The sequence below is a fragment of the Ochotona princeps genome, chromosome 8 (assembly GCF_030435755.1).
Source record: "Ochotona princeps isolate mOchPri1 chromosome 8, mOchPri1.hap1, whole genome shotgun sequence".
Classification (NCBI taxonomy): domain Eukaryota; kingdom Metazoa; phylum Chordata; class Mammalia; order Lagomorpha; family Ochotonidae; genus Ochotona; species Ochotona princeps.
The window spans coordinates 65,333,313-65,353,828 of NC_080839.1; the positions used below are offsets into that span (position 1 = coordinate 65,333,313).

Below are 20,516 nucleotides of genomic sequence, written 5' to 3' on the forward strand. Positions count from 1 at the left end.
GAACTGCGCATGTGCTGATCTTGCGAGAACTCACTGAGTTCAGCAAATTGCGCTGGTCCCACAGGAAAATAATACCGACTGTGGCATCATACTGGTCAAAATAGGTCCGTGTGGCACCCAGCCCTAACATCCAACAGGTTCAGACAAGATTAGCACCACCAATAACCTAACTATATAGGATACCTGGTGTCTCTCTAATCCTGGGACCTGCTCCAACCAGAAGTGGGAGAAAGGTTGCAGAGACAACAGTGCAGCTTCCGCACAGTATCACAGGAGGAGGAGAGTGGTGAGCCAGGAGCTGGGGCTATGGAGACCACGGTGGGAATCTAACATAAGAACCCAAACCTGGAACTCGCTGGAGGTTGTGGCACAAGTGGCTGCAAGCAAAGAGTTGTGTACCAACTGCAATAAGTAAAATCGCATTGTAGACCTGTGGGTGACACAGCTTAGAAACCTGCCCCAAGGAGAAAACTCTGCTAACCAGAAGTGCAATGACCAAGAGCAAAAGAAGAGACAAAGGCACAATGAATATTATTGAAAACTCCTGTGCAAAGGAGCAAAACCCTATGCCAATCTCATAGTTAACTGAGGAAGACATCGAGAAAATGGGCATACAGAATTCATAAAGCTCATTTTAAAGCTTCTGATCAAAATTGAGAAACACAAGAGTTCAGAGAATTTAAGGAAGCAATAAAGCAAATCAAGGCTGATATATCAGAAATTAAGAACACAGTAGAGCAAATTAAAGGTACAGTGGAGAGTCTCCAAAATAGAATGAAGCAAGCAGAAGAAAGAATCTCAGAATTGGAAGATATTTCCTGTCACCAGGGGGAAGCAAACAAAAAGCTGGAAGCAGAGCCGGATCAGGCCAAAACAAATATTCAAGAATTGAAAGACACTATTAAGAGGCCAAATCTAAGAGTTATGGGAGTCCCAGAAGGTACAGAAAGAGAAGCTGAGTTTGCAAATGTATTTAATGAAATAATAAAGGAAAATTTCCCTGATCTAGAGAAAGAATTGGGAAACAAGATCCAGGAGGGGCACAGAACTCCCAACAGCTTGACCAAAAGCGATCTTCACCAAGACACATGATAATCAAGCTCTTCAACTGAACATAAGGAAAAGATCCTTAAATGTGCACATGAAAAAAAAATCAATTGACATATAAAGGAATGCCAATTAAACTCAGAGGAGATCTCTCACAGGAAACTCTACAGGCAAGGAGAGAATGAAGTGACATATTCCAGATTCTAAAAGAAAAAATTGTCAGCAAAGCTTCCTTTTGTCTTTGAAAATGAAATCAAATTCTTACACAGTAAAGGAAAGTTAAAAGAATTTGCCTCTTCCAAACCTGCCCTACAAATGATACTTCAAGATGTTCTCTTCACAGAGAAGAGGAATAGCACCCAACAAAATCAAAGACAAATGGGAAGAACATCCCACTAAAATGACAACAGAAGACTAAACCAATGAACAACCCATTCCTAAAATGACAGGACCAAAATACCATCCATACATGTTAAACTCTGAATGTAAATGGCTTAAGCTCAACCAAATGTCATAGATTAGTAGACTGGATTAAAAAACAAAACATCTATTTGTTGTCTAGAAGAGACACACTTCACCAACAAAAATCAGCGGAAACTATATTGCATGGATTTTGTTGTTTTCTGTTAGTTTCATCTCTTCAAAACACTTTCTTCTGATTAAATCATTCAATGACTTGTAGATCATACAGCAGCATCATTTTCTTCAAGAAGGTTGTTGATTTTCATCTCTTCAGCTACACGTTAGGCATTTTGTAGCATATTATTTAACTTCATGGTGTTGTTATTTCTTTTTTCTCCCTGATGTTGATTTTGTTTTGTGGCTTTTCAGTTAAGGGGATGTAGGGTAGCTGTGTAATGGAGACATGTCATTGAACTTCATGGCATTGTAAATTTCTATTTTTCTTTCTATTGTTGATTTTGTATTATGACTTTTCACTTAAGGGGATGTACAGTAGCTGTGAAATGGAGACTAACATCCAGATGTGAGGATACAATGTAGTGTGCATTTCTACTTCCAGACAAAGATGGACTTGCAATGAAACTGTTCACTATATCTTGACAATAGGATGCTGGACTCTGCCATTGTCCATGCCCGCAATGATGGACATATGACTGTGTATAAAGAACTATATTTTAGTAATGATATAGAGGAACTAGGTGGTGGGGGGAGGGTTTAGGGAGGGGATAAGGGAAATGCCAGGAGCCTATGGAACTACATCATAAAATGATAATAATAATAATAAAATATTTAAAAAAGAAAAAAAAAAGAAGTTCCTGGATCCTGGCTTCAGATGGGCGCAACACTGGCCATTGCGGCTCGCTTGGGGAGTGAATCATTGAACGGAAGATCTTCCTCTCTGTCTGTCCTCCTCTCTATATATCTGACTTTCCAGTAAGAATAAAATAAATCTTTTTTTAAAAAAAGAATCAGTAGTTATTAGGCCATCCCCGTAAGAGCCAAACAGAAGTCCTCATGACAGGAATGGCCAGCAAGACTTTCAAGAACCTGAATGCCTTCTGTGAAGTGACCCTGGTTTTACGGATAAAAACCCCGAGCCTCGGGAAGATTGACTTGTCCAAGGCCAGAGTGCCCCAATTCAGAGCCCATGCCCGTTCTACACCTTCAGCTAAGATCCTCCACCTCACACTCCATGTGGATAGCTTACCTGCAAAGAGAAAATCAACACACAGTTACAAGTTTCCTCATCAGTCACTCAAGTTTGAAACCCCATGTGGCTGCAGGCAGAGGAGAGCAGCTGCCTCCTGAGGTGGGATCATGTGACAGCTGTTGACAGCTGTTGCAAGCAGCGCCACACACCCAGGATGTGATGCTTTTGTATGGCTGTGTGTTTCAACAGATTCTTTAAAAATGCAGTTTTGAACAAAACTCCTGATGCCTCCGGAATAACTGGAAGATCCTGTCTTAAAGGACACCCACATAAGCCGGGGCCACTGGCAGTCAGCTCATCTGAGAGCAAAGTGGCCCTGAGGGTGTGGCTTCTGCTGGGTGCTGTTCCTAGCCCTGACTTAGTGCTGTGGCCACCCCACCCCCAAGCCTGGTCTTGGGATTCCTCCACCAGGGGCAGGTGGTATTCACCTGCCTGCCGAGTGCCTGTCTACTGCGATTGCCATCTGGGAGCTGGGGTCAGGATGGCCTCACTTTTCTGACCCCTTGAGGGGGAGGCCTACCTTGCTGGAACTTTCTCTGTGAGCCACCAGCCACTATGAACACTTCTGGTGTCTGAACCCAGCTCTCCACAGGGCAGCAGCTAAGAAACTTGAGCAGGACTCCCTGGGCAGCTGTTGGCCGGGGGCCTCTGCTCGGCAGTGGCTCCAGACTGTAATTAAATCTTGCTGCTCTCTGGAAGTAGAAACCTCAAATGAAAAGGGAAAGAAGCTTTTAGCCACTCAGAAGGTTCTGGAAAGCCTGTGCGGCAATCACTGCTCCTTGGCTAGACAACCCAAGCCACCAGACTAGAGTGCTGGAAGGCAGAGACAGACTGAAATCAGTGTTAACTGAGTGGCTGTAGGCAAGCAGATTCTCTAGTGTCAGTGCCATTGGGTTAGAGAACATTTAAAATCTAAAGATCACTGTTTTTTTTTAATTTATTTTATTTTTATTGTAAAGTCAGATATACAGAGAGGAGAGACAAGAGAGGGAGATCTTCCATCTGATGACATGTAAGAGAGCTGAATGGGATGTGGGACAGACTGGACTAGTCTGCTGTACATATTGGCAAGCACTGGAACCAGGGCAGTGGGCGGGACTGGTGGAGCTTATTGTGGGTCACTCCAACTAGGTTGCAGCTCCCACTTGTTTGCGTGAGGGCCAGATGTGTGGTGGGCAGGATTGGGTTGGGCTCAACACCTATTGGTTCATGTAGAAGACATGGTTAGAGGTAGAACTGACCCAGCAGTTGCAACCACCAGCATGTGCATAAGCTAACTGGGGTGATAGACTATGCTGGACAGCAGCAGCAATGGCGTTCAGTATGTGGCACCCACTGGAGTGCAGCTGAAGGCATAGAGCAGGGAGTAGAATGGGAGAGGAGAGACACCCCCTCCCAGCCCCATCCCACATCTCCAGGGAGAGAGGGAGGGCATTCGCTGAGTTGTCATCCCAAGTTCATGTGCTTAAAACAAAAGTGGAAGTGGGCATTTGGCACAGGGTAGGTCACTGCATGGGACACCCATGTGCCTTTGGTTTGAGTCCTGGCTCCTCTGCTTCTGATCCTACTTCCTGCTGATGCTCACCCTGAGAGTCAGCAGGTGCTGGCTGAGGTACCTCCCCCATGGGAGACCTGATCAAGTTCCTTACTCTTGGCTTTGGATCTCTCTCTGTGCTTTTCAAATAAAATGGATACCTACCTCTAAACTGAAACAAAGAAGCAAATGAGAAGTGATTAACTTCCTTAAGTAGTGAATTTCAAGTTTTCTTGTCCTTGGAGAATGTCTCTTGTCCTTGGAGAATGTCTCAATGATAAAGTTGTCCTTACTTGTGATATTGTCCTGTGTCTTTGAAGGAGATACTATCACTAGAAGAAGTGCAGTAAAGTGTGCTTGAGGTCTACTCTTCTTCTTCTTCTTCTTCTTCTTCTTTTTTAGAAAGAATCTAGCACTATTTAAGATTTATTTATTTTGATTGGAAAGGCAGATATACAAGAGAAGGAGATACAGAGAGAAAGATCTTCTACCCACTGGTTCACTCCCCAAGCGGATGTAATGGCTGGAACTGATCTGATCCAAAGCCAGGAACCAGAAGCCTCTTCTTGGTCTCCTATGTGGGTGCAGGGTCCCAAAGGTTTAGCCATGCTCCATTGTTTTCCCAGGCCATAAGCAGGGGGCTTGCTGGAAAATGGAGCAGGTGAGACATGAGCTGGTGCCCATATGGGATCCTTGCACTTGCAAGACGAGGATTTAATCATTGAGCCTTCATGCCAGGCCCTGCTCTGCCTTTTAAATTAAATAAATAATAAATAAATTATTCTTTTAAAAGGGGCCTAGTACTGTGCAATAAAAGATCAAAAGAATTTTCCAATGGCAGCTCTGGAATCAATAAATATTGTAAAACTTATAAAATGTATTAAGTTTTATATAGAATAAAAAAGGGGGGCCTAGTAGAAGTTAGGCAAGTGTAAAAAAAAAATAAAGGCAAAACAATAAAGACTAAAAAACAAAACAAAAAAAAGTTAGGCAAGTGTGTGTGTGTATGTGTGCCTTTAGCAGCCAAACACTGTGTTCATTAGCCAGTCAGATCTGGTATGATTAGCCCCAGGAAATGTGCCTAAGTAGTTCCCCAGGGTGGCATGTCTGCTAGGGAAAGGACAAGAACCGTAGCTTTGCCCACAGTGCTGCTGGCCTTGTCCAACTGCCATTCTCCCCTCCTTCATTTCTAGGAGTCCCTGCTCCAGGCATCTCCAGGGTGTGGCTCAGGGATAAGTTTCCAATGATTGAAGCCACCCGGTGGATCATCATGGCTGGTGGGCATGTGACCCTGCTATCATCCAAAGATGCCATAGGCATCCTCCTAGCGGGCATCTGGGGAAGCTGAGTGCACTCCAGGTTTGGAGAAATGGCTCCTGCTCTGCTGCTAAACATGTCAGATCTGCACATGATGCGGGAGCTGTGGCAGGCCTCTTGCAACCATGAGGACAGTGAACAGGGTGACATTAAAGGTGTCACTGAGCCATTGAAATAACCAATCTTAGACCCATCTTATCTAAAGCCTGTTTGTCATAGAGGGAATACATTTTCTTAGCTGCTTACATCATCTTAAATTGAATCCAGAATAACTTAGGACAAAAAATCCTAATAACTACAGTACACCTCAGTTGCCCAAAGCCTCTCTGGGGCCAGTCTAGACCAGGTGCCTGAAGCCAGCAGCCATGAACAACTTTGAGTCTTCCACACGGGTGCAGGGACCCAAGGCTGTTAGCCATCCTCTACTGCTTCCCCAGGCCACAAACAGAGAGCTGGATGGGAAGTGGAGCAGCCAGGACATGAACTGGTGCCCACATGGGATCCTGGCAGTTGCAAGGTGAGGATTTAGACACTAAGCCATTACACCAGGCCCAGTAGTGTTAGTTTAAAAACAAATTTGAACTTTATACTTGAGTCTTTTAAAAAAAATAAATATAAGGTTGGCAGTTTCAGGGCAAGCATTTGGCCAAGCAGTCAAGCTGCTGATTGGAATCCCATATGTCACCCCAAAGGGCTGGGTTAGGGTCCTGGCCCTCCCTGCTTCTGACCCCAGCTTCCAGCTCATGTGCATTCTGGGACTTAGCTGTGGCCCTGCCATCCACTCAGGACACATGGATTGAGTTTCCAGTTCCTGGCTTTGCCCTGGTTCATGGGTAAGAGAATTCTCTTGCTCAAAATAAACACACACAGGCAGCAAAACCCACTAAGAGCTACATAAACGCAAAATTGTAAACAAGCGTCTCCAGCTGCACCCGTGCTCATATGCGTGACCGTGATGAGGGCTTCTAGGAAGAAAAGCTAACATGCAGCCCCCTGCAGCACTGCCTCTGTGCTACTCCGGAGAGGAAGGTGGGCAAAGCAAAGCAGCCAGGCAAGGGTGGAAAGTCACCCTTGCAGGCCTTGGCCAAGGTGTGACAAAGAGTGGCAGGCGGGTGCTTGGGGCAGGCCCAGGGAGGCTGATGCAATACTGGCAGCTGCTAAAAATAACCAAGTAGCATTGCCGGTTTCCTATCCAAAGGGACTTAACATGGGGCAGGTAGCAATGGTTACTGCTGGGGCTGTGGTGTGGGTGCTGGGGGGCTGTGGCATGAAGGTTTAGTATCCCTCAAAGTGCTGTTCCCAGCTCTGGGTTTCAGGGTCCTTGCGGACTCTGAACAGGGGAGGGTGGTGAGAGACAGGATAACACAACCCATTTCATTGAGATAAGTAGGCTGTTTAAAATGTTTATTTACTTGAAAGGTAGACACACACTGAGAAAGAGAGAGAGAGATCTTCCATCCACTGGTTCATGCCCTCCAATGTCCCAATAGTCAGGGCAAGGCAAGGCCAAACCCAGGAGTAGGTAACTCAGTCCCACGCTGCCATATTTGAGGTCCCACACAGCTAGATCAGCAGTGGAGTAGTGAGGACTATAACCAAGCACTCCGATCTAGGACGCCAGTATCTCAAGCAGTGGCCTAACCCACTGTACCAAAACACCCATCCCTGTGGTGAGTTTTAATGGACTGAAAAGGACTTTTAAAATTTAACATGCAGAGTTCAACCTCAGGGCTTGGGTGGATGGACTTCCCGGCAGTGTGAAAGCTACTGCTGGAGGGACCTGAGCCAGGTCGGACTCAACGCTTGGGGCCCAGGCCGTGGCCACCACTGCCAGGCAGTGGTGACTCCTGGGTTTGCCTGGACCCAAGTTTTTTTCTTTACAGAGTAATTACTGTGAGGCATCTCGGCAACTCAGGTCCCTGGCTCCATCCACCACCGCCATCTTGGTGAGAGGGTCCCAGGTGAATTCGACCTCAGGGCTTGGGTGGACGGACTTCCCAGCAGTATGACGGGAGGACCTGAGCCAGGTCGGACTCAATGCTTGGGACTCTAGCTCCAGCCACTGGTTCATGGGTAAGAGAATTCTCTTGCTGCCAAGCAATGGGCAAATCCTGGGCTTGTGGGTGGCTAGAGAGCCAACAGCACCAGGCTTTGCCCACTGGTCACCTGGTGGCGAGCACTGGCGTCTTGGGGATATGGAATTACTGCCTAGGGACATCCATGGATAAAGCCACTGTACGTGTAGTTGAGGAATGAATCCTGAGAGACACATAACAATAGGGTCGCCGTACTTGAAGATGAGAGAGGGGACTGAGACCTGGTAGTTTGGAGGGGAAAGACTGGAAGATCTGTATGGGTCAGACTTATAGCCCACATGGGGCCCTAGGTAGGACTTGTTAGCATGGAACATTGCTAGGTCCATGCCAGTCCACGTGAAAGCTAGGGCTGAGGTCCTGTCTGGCAGGGCTAGATCCCAGTACCTGACTAAATGTCAGAACAGGGCAGGTCACATGAAGCAGGGCCGTGACACTAACCACAAGCGAGAGAGCTAGGTCCAGAGGTAGGTTCTTAGGGGAATATGTGCCCCTGCCCCTGCCGAGCCATGTGTGAGCCATATATGCAACCACCAACAACTGTGTATGGACCAAGCTTGGATGGGCTGTAACACTCAACAGTAAAAACTGGAGTGGGTGAAGGCCAATCAGGAAAGGCTACTGTTTCTGCTAGGTCAGGAGGTGGACTAACTAGGGCTGACACATAGAATCATTGGTGGGCATGAGATCTGGCACTGGGAGAGGTTCTGATAGAAAAGCTTGGGGAATTCCTCCGTTGGGACACAATCCCTGCAGGTGAGCACAAGAGCCAAAATAGGGAGCAGCCCAGACCAGGCCAGGGAACGGTCCCACTAGCATACATTTGGTGCAGGTCAGGAATGAACCAGGCTTGGCCAGTTCATATCAACCGCTGGCAAATCTGAGCACCAGAATGGAGTGTGGGACGGGCCGGGTTGTGTTACAACACAAGCCAGTTCACATGAGGGCCAGGACTGGGGGCGGGATGGGCTGGGCTAGGCTGGAGTCCCCACCAGTGTGAGCTGAAACTGGAACTGGAATATGGCAAATGCTGAGGTGAGGCGGGCCATGCCAGACTGGGCCACAGTGTCCGATCAGCATGTGTGAGACCCAGGGGAGAGGGTTGAGCCTGGTAGTGGGGCTGTGGGTGAATCCTCTGCTTGACCACCACTCCCACTGAAGAACATTAGAGCTGGGATGGGGGCAGACCAGGCCTGGCAAGCGAGAGAACCTGTTGGCCTCGTGTGAGCTTCCCCCTCGTGTGAGGGGAAAGCCGGCTGAGTTGACTGTCCCTACTGATGCATGCGTAAGTCAGAGTGGGTATGGGTTGGTTGGGCTTTGCTACAGCAACATCAGCTGGCAGATACTGGCACTGGGAGCAAAACTGTCAAGTTAAACTGCAGAATGATCTGGAGAGTGCAGGATCCGGGAGTGGGAGTTGGCCCAGTAGGGAAACAATAGGCATCTTCCTCTTGGGTTGCTATTCCCACTGGTGAGCATGAGAACCAGAACTGGGGCAGGCATGACTAGATAGTGGCACCCGCTGGCACATGTGTGAGCTGGATAGAGGGGTTGGTTGGGTTGAACTAGGCTTCAATGCCCATTGACATGTCTGAGAGCCGAATGGGATGTGGGACAGACTGGATTAGTCTGCTGTACATGCTGGCAAGCATGGGAACCAGGGCAGTGGGTGGGACTGGTGGGGGTTTTTGAGGGTCACCTAACTAGGCTGCAGCTCCCACTGGTTTGCCTGAGGGCCAGATGTGTGGTGGGCAGAACTGGGCTGGGCTGCAACACCCCTTGGTTCTACCCCTTGGTGTAGAAGACAGGGCTAGAGGTAGAACCGACCTAACAGTTGCAACCATCAGCATGTGCATGAGCTGATTGGGGTAATGGACTATTGGCAAGCACACACAAGAATCAGGTATTGAATCACCTCAGATGAAGTTTCTTAGAGGGTTCCCCAAACTGAATTGCTGTACTCAGAACCCTAACCATGGAGTTTGCAGGTTCCATCGTCTGACTGTGGAATGCATGTGTCAGAGTTGGCTTCCTCAGTGGCTTAGGCAGAGAATTGGACAGCATATCCAGGTGCACATGGAAGATATGGAAATCCATTCATGTCTGCAGAGGACACCTGGTGCCACAACAGAGGATGGAGGACAGAACGAATTGGTCAATTACTGCAGCCAAGTGTTGGCAGTAAGTAACTAGGCAAACAAAGTCAAAGGTGGTTTGTGTCAGCCTTTGGATTCTGGATCGGCGGTAATTTGGAGTTGTTGAACTATTGAAGCCTCATGAGCAGAAGCCCCAATTCATGCCCCATTTTGGGGACCCTGGGTTGGTGTTTGGTGGCTGTCCTCCATCCAAGGATATGGAGGCAGTTGGGAGGCAATTGTGTGTGGCTTCTCTCCTGTCTGCCCCTTCTCCCAGATGCTTAAAGGAAAAAAAGAAAATGTGGAAATAATGGTCTTACACTCCTTCCTATAGCCCTTGGCCCTTTTCACCCTAAACAACTATGTAAAAATCATCAACAATAAAAATAATTATGGTAAAAATATTGACATGCGGTGCCAGCATGATAGCAACAGTGGGCTGGAAGCTGCCGCTGCTTGTGATGCTGGCATCCTATATGAATGCCGGTTCCAGTCCTGGCTGCTCCAGTCTGATCCAGCTGCCTGTTAATGCACCTGGGAAAGTAGTGGAGGATGGTTGGAGTGCTCGGGCCCCTGCACTCATGTGGGAGACCCAGATGGAGTCCCAGGCTCCTGGCTTCCCCTTGGCCCAGCCCTGGTTGTGGTGGCCATTTGTGAAAAAAAAAAAAAGCCTTCTTTCTGTCTCTTCCTCTTTTTGTGCAGCTCTGCTTTTCAAATAAAAAATATGTATTTTAACAAAGCTATCATGTTGAAATAAAAAGAATGATCATCTTTTAAATTAAAAAAGGAAAAAAGCTTAGCATGGATTCCACTAAAGAGAACACTTTAGAAAGTGAATCGCATGCCAGACAGCTCAGAAAAGGGATGGTGAAACAGGCAGCTAATCATTCCCACCAGCACCTGTGTGCTCAACAGCATCTTTTTCGAGAACACAAGAGAGGCAACAATTTTGGACTGTTGCATAATTATCCAACTCCTACCTGGAAATCACTCGGATACATCTACCCACAACCTGAGTGTATCCTGGCTGAGCAGGGTGTTCTCAGGTGAGAGACCTGGGAACTCAACACCATGAATCCTGGCGGATGTTTCACTCAAACTTGAATCCCTGTCTTCCAGTACCTAAGATTTTGTGCCTTCTCATCAGTTTTTTCTTGACAGTTTCCTCCATTTTGCAAGGTGTCTTTGATCCCAAATGAATCCTCTGAGAGACCTCCGCTAGGGTCACAACGTGTTACCTACCCAGGCGATTCTTCAACAACAGCCGGAAGAGAAAAAGCTCAAACTGAGGCACTGAGCTCTGCTGTGGAGCCCCTTCCTACCATCCTGCTTTCCCCTGGGCAGGCGCTGGCCTTCCCTGGACTCACTGATGGCTCCACAGGCTGTGAGGGGAGGCTACTTGTATGCCCAGAGTGAGGCATTGGCCCACACTGTGGCCAGCCCCAGCCACGCAGCTCGCCCTCATTCACCAGAAGCTGATGGGTGGCGCCCCCTTCTGCCCAACTGCTTCCTAAGCTGTACAGAGCGGCTGTGAGCAGAACCGGAATTGCTGCTTGTGTGGAGAGCTCCGCGGTGACACGCAGGTCACTGTTGGGCTCAGCCATGGCACTCTGTGATCGGTCCTGGCACTGTGTTGTATGAGGAGCAAGAGTGAAGAACGCCATCTCATGCCAGTCCCTCTGGTGTCTGTGCTTTAGCTGCTCTTGCTTTTGTGCCAAATGACTCATGACCATTTCTAGAATTAAAACCCAAGATACCTTAAACTTTTTCACATTAAAAAGTAAAAAAAACATCTTTTACATTTTTAAACTCAGTCCCCATTTTGTGTTTACTTTTTGCATATTTGTGCATAACATTACATGATGTGTGTATCATCTTAAGTTCCTCAGTCATTTAACTCCTTCAGAATTTTTTCCTGACTCCCACAGATAATTTTGTATGGAAACCATTTTAAGCCATTTCTTTGTTTGTGCTAGCTTCCCCAAAGTGGGAATTTTAGGTTGCCACAGGTACAGCAAGGTGAAGTATTCCATGTCACCATGTGCTGGTTTCTTGGCATTCTTGTTAGAAGCAGTGGGGGTCCCTCTTCATCTCTGAATCAGATGGCCAAAAGGACCCTGTGTCACTTCATATTCTGGTAGTAAATTGAGTAAATTGTCTACTAAAAACAAAACAAAACAAACAAAAATACTGGGCCAGGGACAAGGGGCCAGTGTCACTAAAGACCAAGCGGGCAGGTGAACCGCCTTCTGTTCTGATGATCCACATTCCCTTCCAGGGCCTCTCAAGCTATGATGATGGCTCTACACCTGTTAGACCAGGCAGCCGGAGCCATCCTGGCCAGGCTGAGAGCTGCCCCTGGGGCTAGGGCCCAGTGTTGCCCCACATCCCCAAATCACCAGTGGGCTGCTTTTCCTGCCTCTTAGTGTGGAGAGGATGGCTCAAGTGTGGACAGTTGAAAAAGTAGAGACCAAGGTCCAACCTCTCCTCCTTTATGGCTCATTCCTCCTAGTGGCATTTCACACAGCCTACCTTCTCCAGTCCGGGCGAAACTGGCCCCTAGCAAAGCAAAGAAGTGACAGTATGGAGGTCCTCATCCCTCTAGCCATAACCAATGATGGCTTTGACCTGGTTGCAGGGGTAAGCGCCAGGCTCTGGAATCATGTGTGGGCATGGCTGGGGCATTATCCTCCACCAGCCGTGAAACCTTGGGCAAATGACACATGTGGTCTCAGTGTGCTCACCCATAAGAGGAACATGGTCATTGTTCTGACCTCAGATGGCTGTGATAAGGATGCTAAGTGATAACGTGCATGCAGTGTGTAGGGAGCGGGCTTACCAAGCAGTTCCCTGGAAGCTGAGGATGCTGGGCTGGATCCGGGAGGTGGCAGGAAAGCTCTGGAAATGTCTGAGGAAGTGGCAGCATGCATTGTGCTCCTGAGAGATGGTGCTGAAGGCAGGAGCAAGAAGGCTGGCAGAAGAGCCTTGGAGAGACTTCCTGCTGCTCCTCCGGCGGCCTGGGGTTGCCAGGCAGCCTGAGTGGAGCTATGGAGCCTGGGCTGTGTCCTGTGGCTGCAGATCAGAGGAGCTGCAAGCGGTGACGGAGCATAGACAGGCACCTCGGGTGGGGATGTTCAAGCCGCCACTTCCTCTTGCATTGGACCCTTTTTCTTCTGCAAAAGGTAGTGCTTCCTAGGTGCTTTACCATGCCCAGATGTCACATGCTGGTGTCCCAGGATACAGCCTAGAGACTAGGAAACAAATAGGAAGAAGCCAGTGTGCGGGATAAAGATTGGTCCTAGTTCTCCTCAGACATCATCATAGCGGCTTGCCACAAGAGGCAGGCCAGGACCAGGATGCCTTACCTGACAAATGTGACTGGGAACCTTGAGATGGTGGGGACCATCTAATCACATGAACCTTCCAGAGCTTTGCCCAGTCCTGGTCAAAGAGAGGCAGGAAGAATAGGAGATAGACGTGCCATTATTGCCTTTGTTTGGGAGTGGTGGTTATGGGGTTATGAGCCAAGGGATGAGGGTATTCCTCAGAAGGCAGGAGAGGCAAGGAAATAGATTCTTCTGGAACTTCCAGAGAAGGCACAGCACAGCCAGCAACTCTATTTTAGCACCCATGGTCCCCAGTTTTAGTCTCTTGAACTACAGGGGGCAGCTGCAAGCAGCAGCTTTCTTTGCTGCATCTCAGGACCAGCTGGTCCCTCAGTACGCATGCCTCCCTCCTGCTCTATGGCAGGTGTCTGCCTCTCTCCCTGCATTGAGCCTTTTTGGGCCTCAGCTTCCCCCTGCAGGCTGCAGTGTCTCCAGGAAGCCAGGCGGGACCCCTGTGATCTGACTGGAGGAAGCTTCTTGAGGAGCCCAAGAGAGCTGCAATTGTGGGTGGTCCAGGTGGTGAGTCCCTGGCCCTACCTGGCTGTGTATCCGGAGCAAGTTGCTGAAGCCCTGGTGTGGTGAACAGTGTAGGTAGGAGGATGCCAGGGGAAGTGCAGTGGTTGCCACCACTGAGTAGGCAAGGCCAGCTTGTGGTAGGATTCAGGGGTCCTGGCTTCGGCCATAGTGGATGGGACAGCTGCTGGTCTGGAGACGAGGCAGGATGGCCAGTGGGACCTGGGCCTTGCTCCTGGCAGGGGCAGACCCACAGCCAGCCCGAGGCAGCCAAATGTGTCGGTGTCTTTCCTTGGCCCAGCTCTGCTCTCCTCTGCCCACAGAGGGATGGGAAACAGAACTTCAGGGCAGGGTCTCCAGGCTGTGGAGAACCAGGAAGAATGGTTCACAGCCAACCAGGAAGGAGTCCCACACACATGCTCATGCTCACACACATGCACAGGCAGCATCACATATATACACACATCACACACACAACATGTCATGTCCACAAACATACCTGTGTTGTTACGTGCTGCTCTCTCACACACACACACACACACACACACGCCCAACAGGTGACCCAGAGGCAGAGGCAGGACAATTTTGAACTCATAGCAGGTGCACTAAGAGACAGGGAGAGATCCAGAAATGAGGACACATGCTTCAGGGGCACAACAGCCCACCTGGGTGGGTCACAGTGGGCACAGATGTGGGCAGAGCTGTCCAGACTGCCCACCAGACTGGCTCTGTGTAGGCTGCCCATCCCTTTGACAATGATCCTGGCTAAGACTTGGTACCCGGCAGAGACCCCTGGCCTTGGGAGGAGAAGAGGGAGAGGGCATGCAGGATCTTCAGCAAGCATCAAATCCAACACTCTCAGGTACCCAGCTCGACTCACCCTCCCCTGCAGTGGTGATTCCCCACTGAGTTTAATGACAGAGGTTCTGGGCTCTGTATGGCACACTGCTGTGTCTTGTGGGCTGTATCCTTTTAGGCCACTTCCGTGCTCCTGGCATTGCTGCAGGTGCTTTCTGAGAGCAGCTGGCCAGGTCCCTGGCACCAAGGAGCTCTCATTTCCTGCCCAGGTCCCTACCCTTTGCACAACTTCTGGGAACTAGGGAGAGAAGGCGGTGACTAGCAGCCCCTATCTAAAGGAGAGGGTTTTTGTGAGGACTCCAGCCTCCAGGCCTCCTGGGGGAAGTTCTGAGGCACTAGGATGGGGCCCCTCTTGCTTGGGCAAACGCTCTGTGCTGGCTGGCTTTCCAGCCTTCTCTAATTTATGCTTCCCCACCCCCTGGAATGACTTCCCCTTTTACAACAGCTACACACAGCCCCCAAATGGCGCTTTCCTTGATGCTGGCACCAGGGGAGCTAAGGATCTGTCTCCTCCCGCTTTCCTTCCCTGCCCCCTCTCCAGGGACACCAGAGGTCTGCTCTGATCTGTTGTTTGCTAGATCCAGGAGTCACCTCAGCCCCTGGAGGAATCAAGCCTCTCTTGTTTACCCAATAACAAGATTCTCAGCCATCACCTCTAGCTCCCTGCAAAGAGCTCCCCTTGGTGAAGCTCCTAAAGTTAGGGGCCAGCTCTCCCTCCTCCCCAGCTTCCATCTAAATGTGCTTCTGTCTTCAGGGCATCAGACGGGTCTGCGTTGAGGGTCCCCAGCTGTGTGCGTGCACGCTTGTGTGCGTGTGCTTTATATGTAAACTTATGCTGTCTTTTGATTACAGAAGCAAAGCACGCCAGCGGCCCAGCTTACAACAGCACAAACCGTGCAGTTTGGAAAGCTCCATACGCTCGCCCCTTGTACCCACTGAAAGTGGTCATTTATGACCCTTGGAACAGGACACTTTCGGGGTCAGGGAATGAGGCTGTGGGGCCTGGATGGACAGCTGGAGTCCTTACCAAGGGACATTTCTCTCTGTGGAAACCGTGCATCTCTTCATTTGCAGCATCTCCTGGGTGCCAGGGACTGGGGGTGGCGGCTGCTGGGAATGGGGCAGAGGAGGCCCTGGCGGCATTCCCCCACCCCATCTCCGTGGGCAGAGCCTGGGTAGCTCTCACATTCTGGAAGATTCATCCAGATGCTCCAGGCTGCGTGGTATGCTTTGCTGCAGCATAGCCATGATCAGACCCTTCCCTCCATCTCGGTTCTCCTTGGCTGGAAGTGGCCCTAGACATACTACTGGCTTTACCTCTTTTATGAAACACAGGTCCCCTTTAAAATATGTATTTATTTGAAAGGAAAGCTGCAGAAATAGGGAGAGACACACAAGGAGACCGTCCATTGCTTGGTTTATGCCCCAAGCAGCCATAACAGTCAGAGCTGGGCAGGCGAAAGCCAGGAGCCAGGAGCTTCCTCTGGGTCTCCCACACTTGTTTCAGCAGCCTAAGGCCTTCGGCCATCCTCCACTGCTTTCCAAACCATTAGCAGGAAGCTGGATTGGAAGTGCAGCAGCTGGGACTTGAACCAGGTGCACTCCAACCAGCACCCACATGGGATGCGAGGGGTCCAGGTGGAGGGCTTACTCTGCTATATCAGTCCTGACCTCACAGATGCCCTTGTTAAAACATAGACATTCACCTTCTTTCAACATCCTGCAACAATTAAAAACCAATGTTTGGGTCCCAAGAGTCTGGAAATCTTGTAGGAAAGGTGCTGCTTTGGGCAGATACCCCCTCTTCCCACACGGACGAGGGCGGGGAGCCCTCGTTCTCTGCCTTTGGAGTTAAGGCCGAGAGATGTGGCTGGGCAGTTTGCAGCAGACGTGGGTAGCTTTCTGAGGGATATGAGTGGCCACACCTGCCCTTAATGCATTCAATTCCATCAGCTCTCCCCAGGACGCAGCTGGCGGTCGGCTTCCTCGCCACACTTGCTGTTATTCCAAACCCACTTAGCTCCCTCCTCTTCCTCATTCAGTTTCACAAAGTCTGTGGTCAATCTCATATCCAGGGAGGCTCATTTATACTACGGTGCAAGAGACTGATAGGCTTGAAGGAGGGATTGGCGCAGCGCCACAGCGTTTGGGAGCCGGGGTTCCTCGCCACCCCATCCACCCACTTCCTCACGGAGAACTGGCGTCAGCTGTGGGCCCCTCTGCTGGAGAGCTGGGCGCCGCCGGGGATCGCAGGGTGGGCGGCGCCCGGCAGAGGGGCAGTCCCCACACCTCAGCCCCGGCCCGGAAGGCGGCGGCGGCCGGAGAGGCAGCGTCCCGGACTATCACCCTCCCGGGGAAGGCGCAGGTTCACTCTATCCTTCCTGCTCGTGGCCCTCCACGCGCTTTACCGCAGCCGCCGCCGGCGACCCCAAACGCCTCTCCCCGGCCGCCCGCGGGCCTAGAGTCTCCTCCGCCGCCTCCCGGTCCCTCGGCTCCGGGCCGCGCTCCCGCGAGGGCGGCGACCGGGGGAGGGGCCGCGCCCCCGCCCGCCTCCCGCCTCCCGGGCCCGGAGCGCGCGGGGCCCGCAGCCCGCGGCGCCGCGCGGGGACTCCGTGTGCAGCGCGCCGCGCCCGGACTCGCCGGTTCGGCGGGCGAAAGGATGCTACTGGCGGGCTCCTGCGGCCTCGGCCCGCGCTCTCGCCGGCCAGAGCCCCGGGCGCGCCCCTAGCCGCTGGCCTCCAGCCCCCGAGCCGCAGCCCTGAGGGCCGGGCGCGCTTGGCCGGCGTCCGCGAGCTCTCCACCTCGCCGTCGCCGCCGCTTCCTCCAGCGGCCGGGCCCCCGTAGATGCCAAGGAGCAGCCCTGCGCCTCTCCCGGCCGGAGCCGGGGCCTGACGGCGGGGAGTCGCGCCCTGTCGGGGGTGGCGGGAGCGGGTCCTTGGGTGCCGCACGCGTGACCCGGCCCTTAGCCCGTCCCAGAGCCGGTCCCGGAGCACGCTGTTCCTGAGTTCCTGCACAGGTGAGCGCGGTGTTGGGTGGGTAGGGGTTGGGGCTGTTGGGGAGGGGGCCCGGATCTCCAAGGGCTGGGTGGAGATGGGAAGTAAACAGAAGGAAGATTCAGGAATCCCCAGGATGGCTCCAGGTCCCTCCTAGCACGTTTCACATCCACCTTCCAGGGACTGGGTCTGGAGGGAGTTTGGGCGAGGAAGTCAGGGTCTGGGAGAGGACAGATGGTTGAGGCGGGGCGCAGGCATGGGGAGGTGTCTGGGCCCCTGGACAGGGTTGCCCCCGTAGACTAGAGTGTGGCCCCCAGGGCAGGCAGAGCTGCGGGTGTGCCCACGGTGGGGTGGCCGGGAAGGCCCGGGTCAGATCCGCTGGTGGGGAGGAAGGCGTCCCAGTTTAGTGATGTCCCTTCTCTTTGCAGGTGACCAGGACCCTGTCCGCCCACCTCTGCCTGCTCCAGTCCAGAAGAGGCCCCTCGTCAGCTCCAGGTCTCAGATTGCCCCACAAGGCAGAGGTTCCTTCCTCCCTCCGTTCCCAGGGCACCTCTTCAGGGCCAGTGGAGGCAGCCAGCAACCAGCATGCCAAGGAACCAGGGCTTCTCCGAGCCCGAGTACTCGGCGGAGTACTCCGCCGAGTACTCGGTCAGCTTGCCATCGGACCCTGATCGCGGGGTGGGCCGGCCCCATGAGATCTCCGTGCGCAGCTCGGGCTCCTGCCTCTGCCTGCCGGGTTTCATGCGGTTGACCTTCGTGCCTGAGTCCTTGGAAAACCTTTACCAAACCTACTTCAAGCGGCAGCGCCACGAGACGCTGCTGGTGCTGGTAGTCTTCGCGGCCCTCTTCGACTGCTACGTGGTGGTCATGTGCGCTCTGGTCTTCTCCGGCGGTGACAAGCTGGCCCCTCTCGTCGTGGCCGGGGTGGGGCTGCTGGTGGACGTGGTCCTCTTCGTGCTGTGCAAGAAGGGGCTGCTGCCGGACCGGGTCACACGCAAGGCGGTGCCCTACCTGTTGTGGCTGCTCATCACCGCCCAAATCTTCTCCTACTTGGGCCTGAACTTCGCGCGTGCCCACGCGGCCAGCGACACGGTGGGCTGGCAGGCCTTCTTCGTCTTCTCCTTCTTCATCACGCTGCCCCTCAACCTCAGCCCCATCGTGATCATCTCCGTGGTCTCCTGTGTGGTACACACGCTCGTCTTAGGGGTCACTGTGGCCCAGCAGCAGCAGGACCGGCTACAGGGGATGCAGCTGCTGAGGGAGGTGAGTCCTGTCTGCCGTTGTACCTCTCTGTCCATCCGTCCACACTCACGCCAGTCAGCGCCTCCTATGGGTGGGCCAGGGGCATGGCTGCTTTGCTTGTGGTCCTGCAGGGCTCCCAGCTCCTGTGTTTGAAGGACCCCTTGTCCCCTACCCTTTGGCACCTCTGTGCTACCTTGTGCTTGCTACACCTAGGGGAAGGTGGGGCTGGGGGTGGCTTACGGGGCCTCAGGAACCCTCTGTCAGCTGTGCCCAGCCTGAGCAGATGGCAGGAAGGATCGTCGAGGCCCAGTCTCGATGTGGTATTGTTTAGGCCATTCCTTGGTAGCGGCGCCAGCCGGGAGGACTGATGTGGGATAAGAGGGCCCTGCTAGGTTCCCTCCTGCAGACCACTGCTGACCACCGTCCCCACGGGTATCAGTGCCCCTCTGCCCAGTGTCCTGCCCTGGTGACATGCCTATCATTGGGATCCCAGGGAACATGGGTAAGCAAGGCAGGATCAAATGTGGGGTGTCTGTAGGGAAGGAAGCTGTGGTTATTCTGTTTTCTGCCTCTGAGAGGCTCCAGGTACCCATGAGCTGATGCATGATGTGGGGGAGTGACCGTCTTCCCTGAGAAAGCTTGGTTTGGGGACTCAAGTGGAGACAGTCGTAGCAGCCCCTTTGGAGCAGGGTCAGCTGGCCCTGGCCGACATATCTGGAAGGCATTTTGGTCTCAGTTAAACTGATGGGTTGTGATACCCCAAGGCCATGGCCCTTGCGGGGCTCTGGGGGACTGCAGTGACCAAGGAGAGGAGATTTTGGTGCAGGGTTACTCTGGGGGCTCAGTCAGTGCCTGTCATGGTCTGCTGGAGACCCTGTGCCACCTCACAGTGTACAGGAGCTGGCTATGGCACTGAGGTGCCTGCCTGTTCCTTGATCCCCTTCTCGGTGTATCTCACTGTTGCCCACCATATCCTTGCCTCGGTCTTGGCCAGAGCCATCCCTGTGGTCTCTGGATCCCCAGGCGGTGTGTGGAGGGGTGTGGCCCTATTGGCAGTTGGTGCAGGAGCTGTTGTGTGGCTGTCCCCTCTGCCACCTCTCACCCTGCTGACAGCTGCTGCTCAGGAATGGTTTTTCCTTCATTCTTGGGCCTAGGGACGTCCCCATTTCCTGTTCTGGTGCCGGAGCTCAAGGAAGCTTTGGGCGCTGGAGTTCGGTGCTGGGCTTGTGTGTGTGGGTTTGAATGGGCCCCCAGATGCTGGGCTTGTACGTATGGTTTGTATGGACCCACTGATGCCTCCCCTGCCCATTCTCCCCGGGTCCTGCCTGGGCGAGGGCACCACATGCTGTTACTGTTGTGACATGTGGGGTTGGTGGGCTGCAGCCTGTGCCCCCCCGCTACCCAAGGGCCCCTCTAGAGGTTGTTTGGGGAAGGATGAAGGACTTATCTGTGGTGGGAATTGGTAGAGTGCCGGTGGACAGGGAGTCTGGAAGCGATTCTACACCACCACCTTCTAAGGGACGCTTGTTTGTGGCTCCATGCTGTCTTCTGGAATCCCTGAACCACATGAGCTTCCCACAGCCCTGTGCTCTCGGGTCAGGGAGCAGGCAGAGGGGCCCGTTGGAACATAGCAATTGTCTCAATCTCTGTTGAATCTGTTGCTTGGCTGGAGTGGAGTGGTTGGGTTGGGTGGGGGGTTGAATGGTCACCCCTAGAACTGTTTCTG

General features: G+C 52.3%; 2 protein-coding genes across 2 annotated transcripts in view; both read left to right on the forward strand.

Annotated features, from left to right (window-relative positions):
- The first annotated feature begins 12,381 nt into the window (after window positions 1–12,381).
- Window positions 12,382–17,399, forward strand: LOC131480901 (collagen alpha-1(I) chain-like). The gene is made up of 2 exons (XM_058667366.1): window positions 12,382–12,438; window positions 16,809–17,399. The coding sequence occupies exons 1-2, from the start codon at window positions 12,382–12,384 to the stop codon at window positions 17,397–17,399; spliced, it is 648 nt and encodes a 215-aa protein (XP_058523349.1).
- ADCY3 (adenylate cyclase 3) overlaps window positions 17,183–20,516 on the forward strand; it is a 75,893-nt gene continuing 72,559 nt past the window's right edge. Inside the window, exons 1-2 of the mRNA XM_058668196.1 lie at window positions 17,183–17,571; window positions 17,977–18,811. Coding sequence (XP_058524179.1) covers window positions 18,134–18,811 — 678 coding nt within the window. The 5' untranslated portion in view covers window positions 17,183–17,571; window positions 17,977–18,133. The remainder of the gene's footprint in view (window positions 17,572–17,976; window positions 18,812–20,516) is intronic.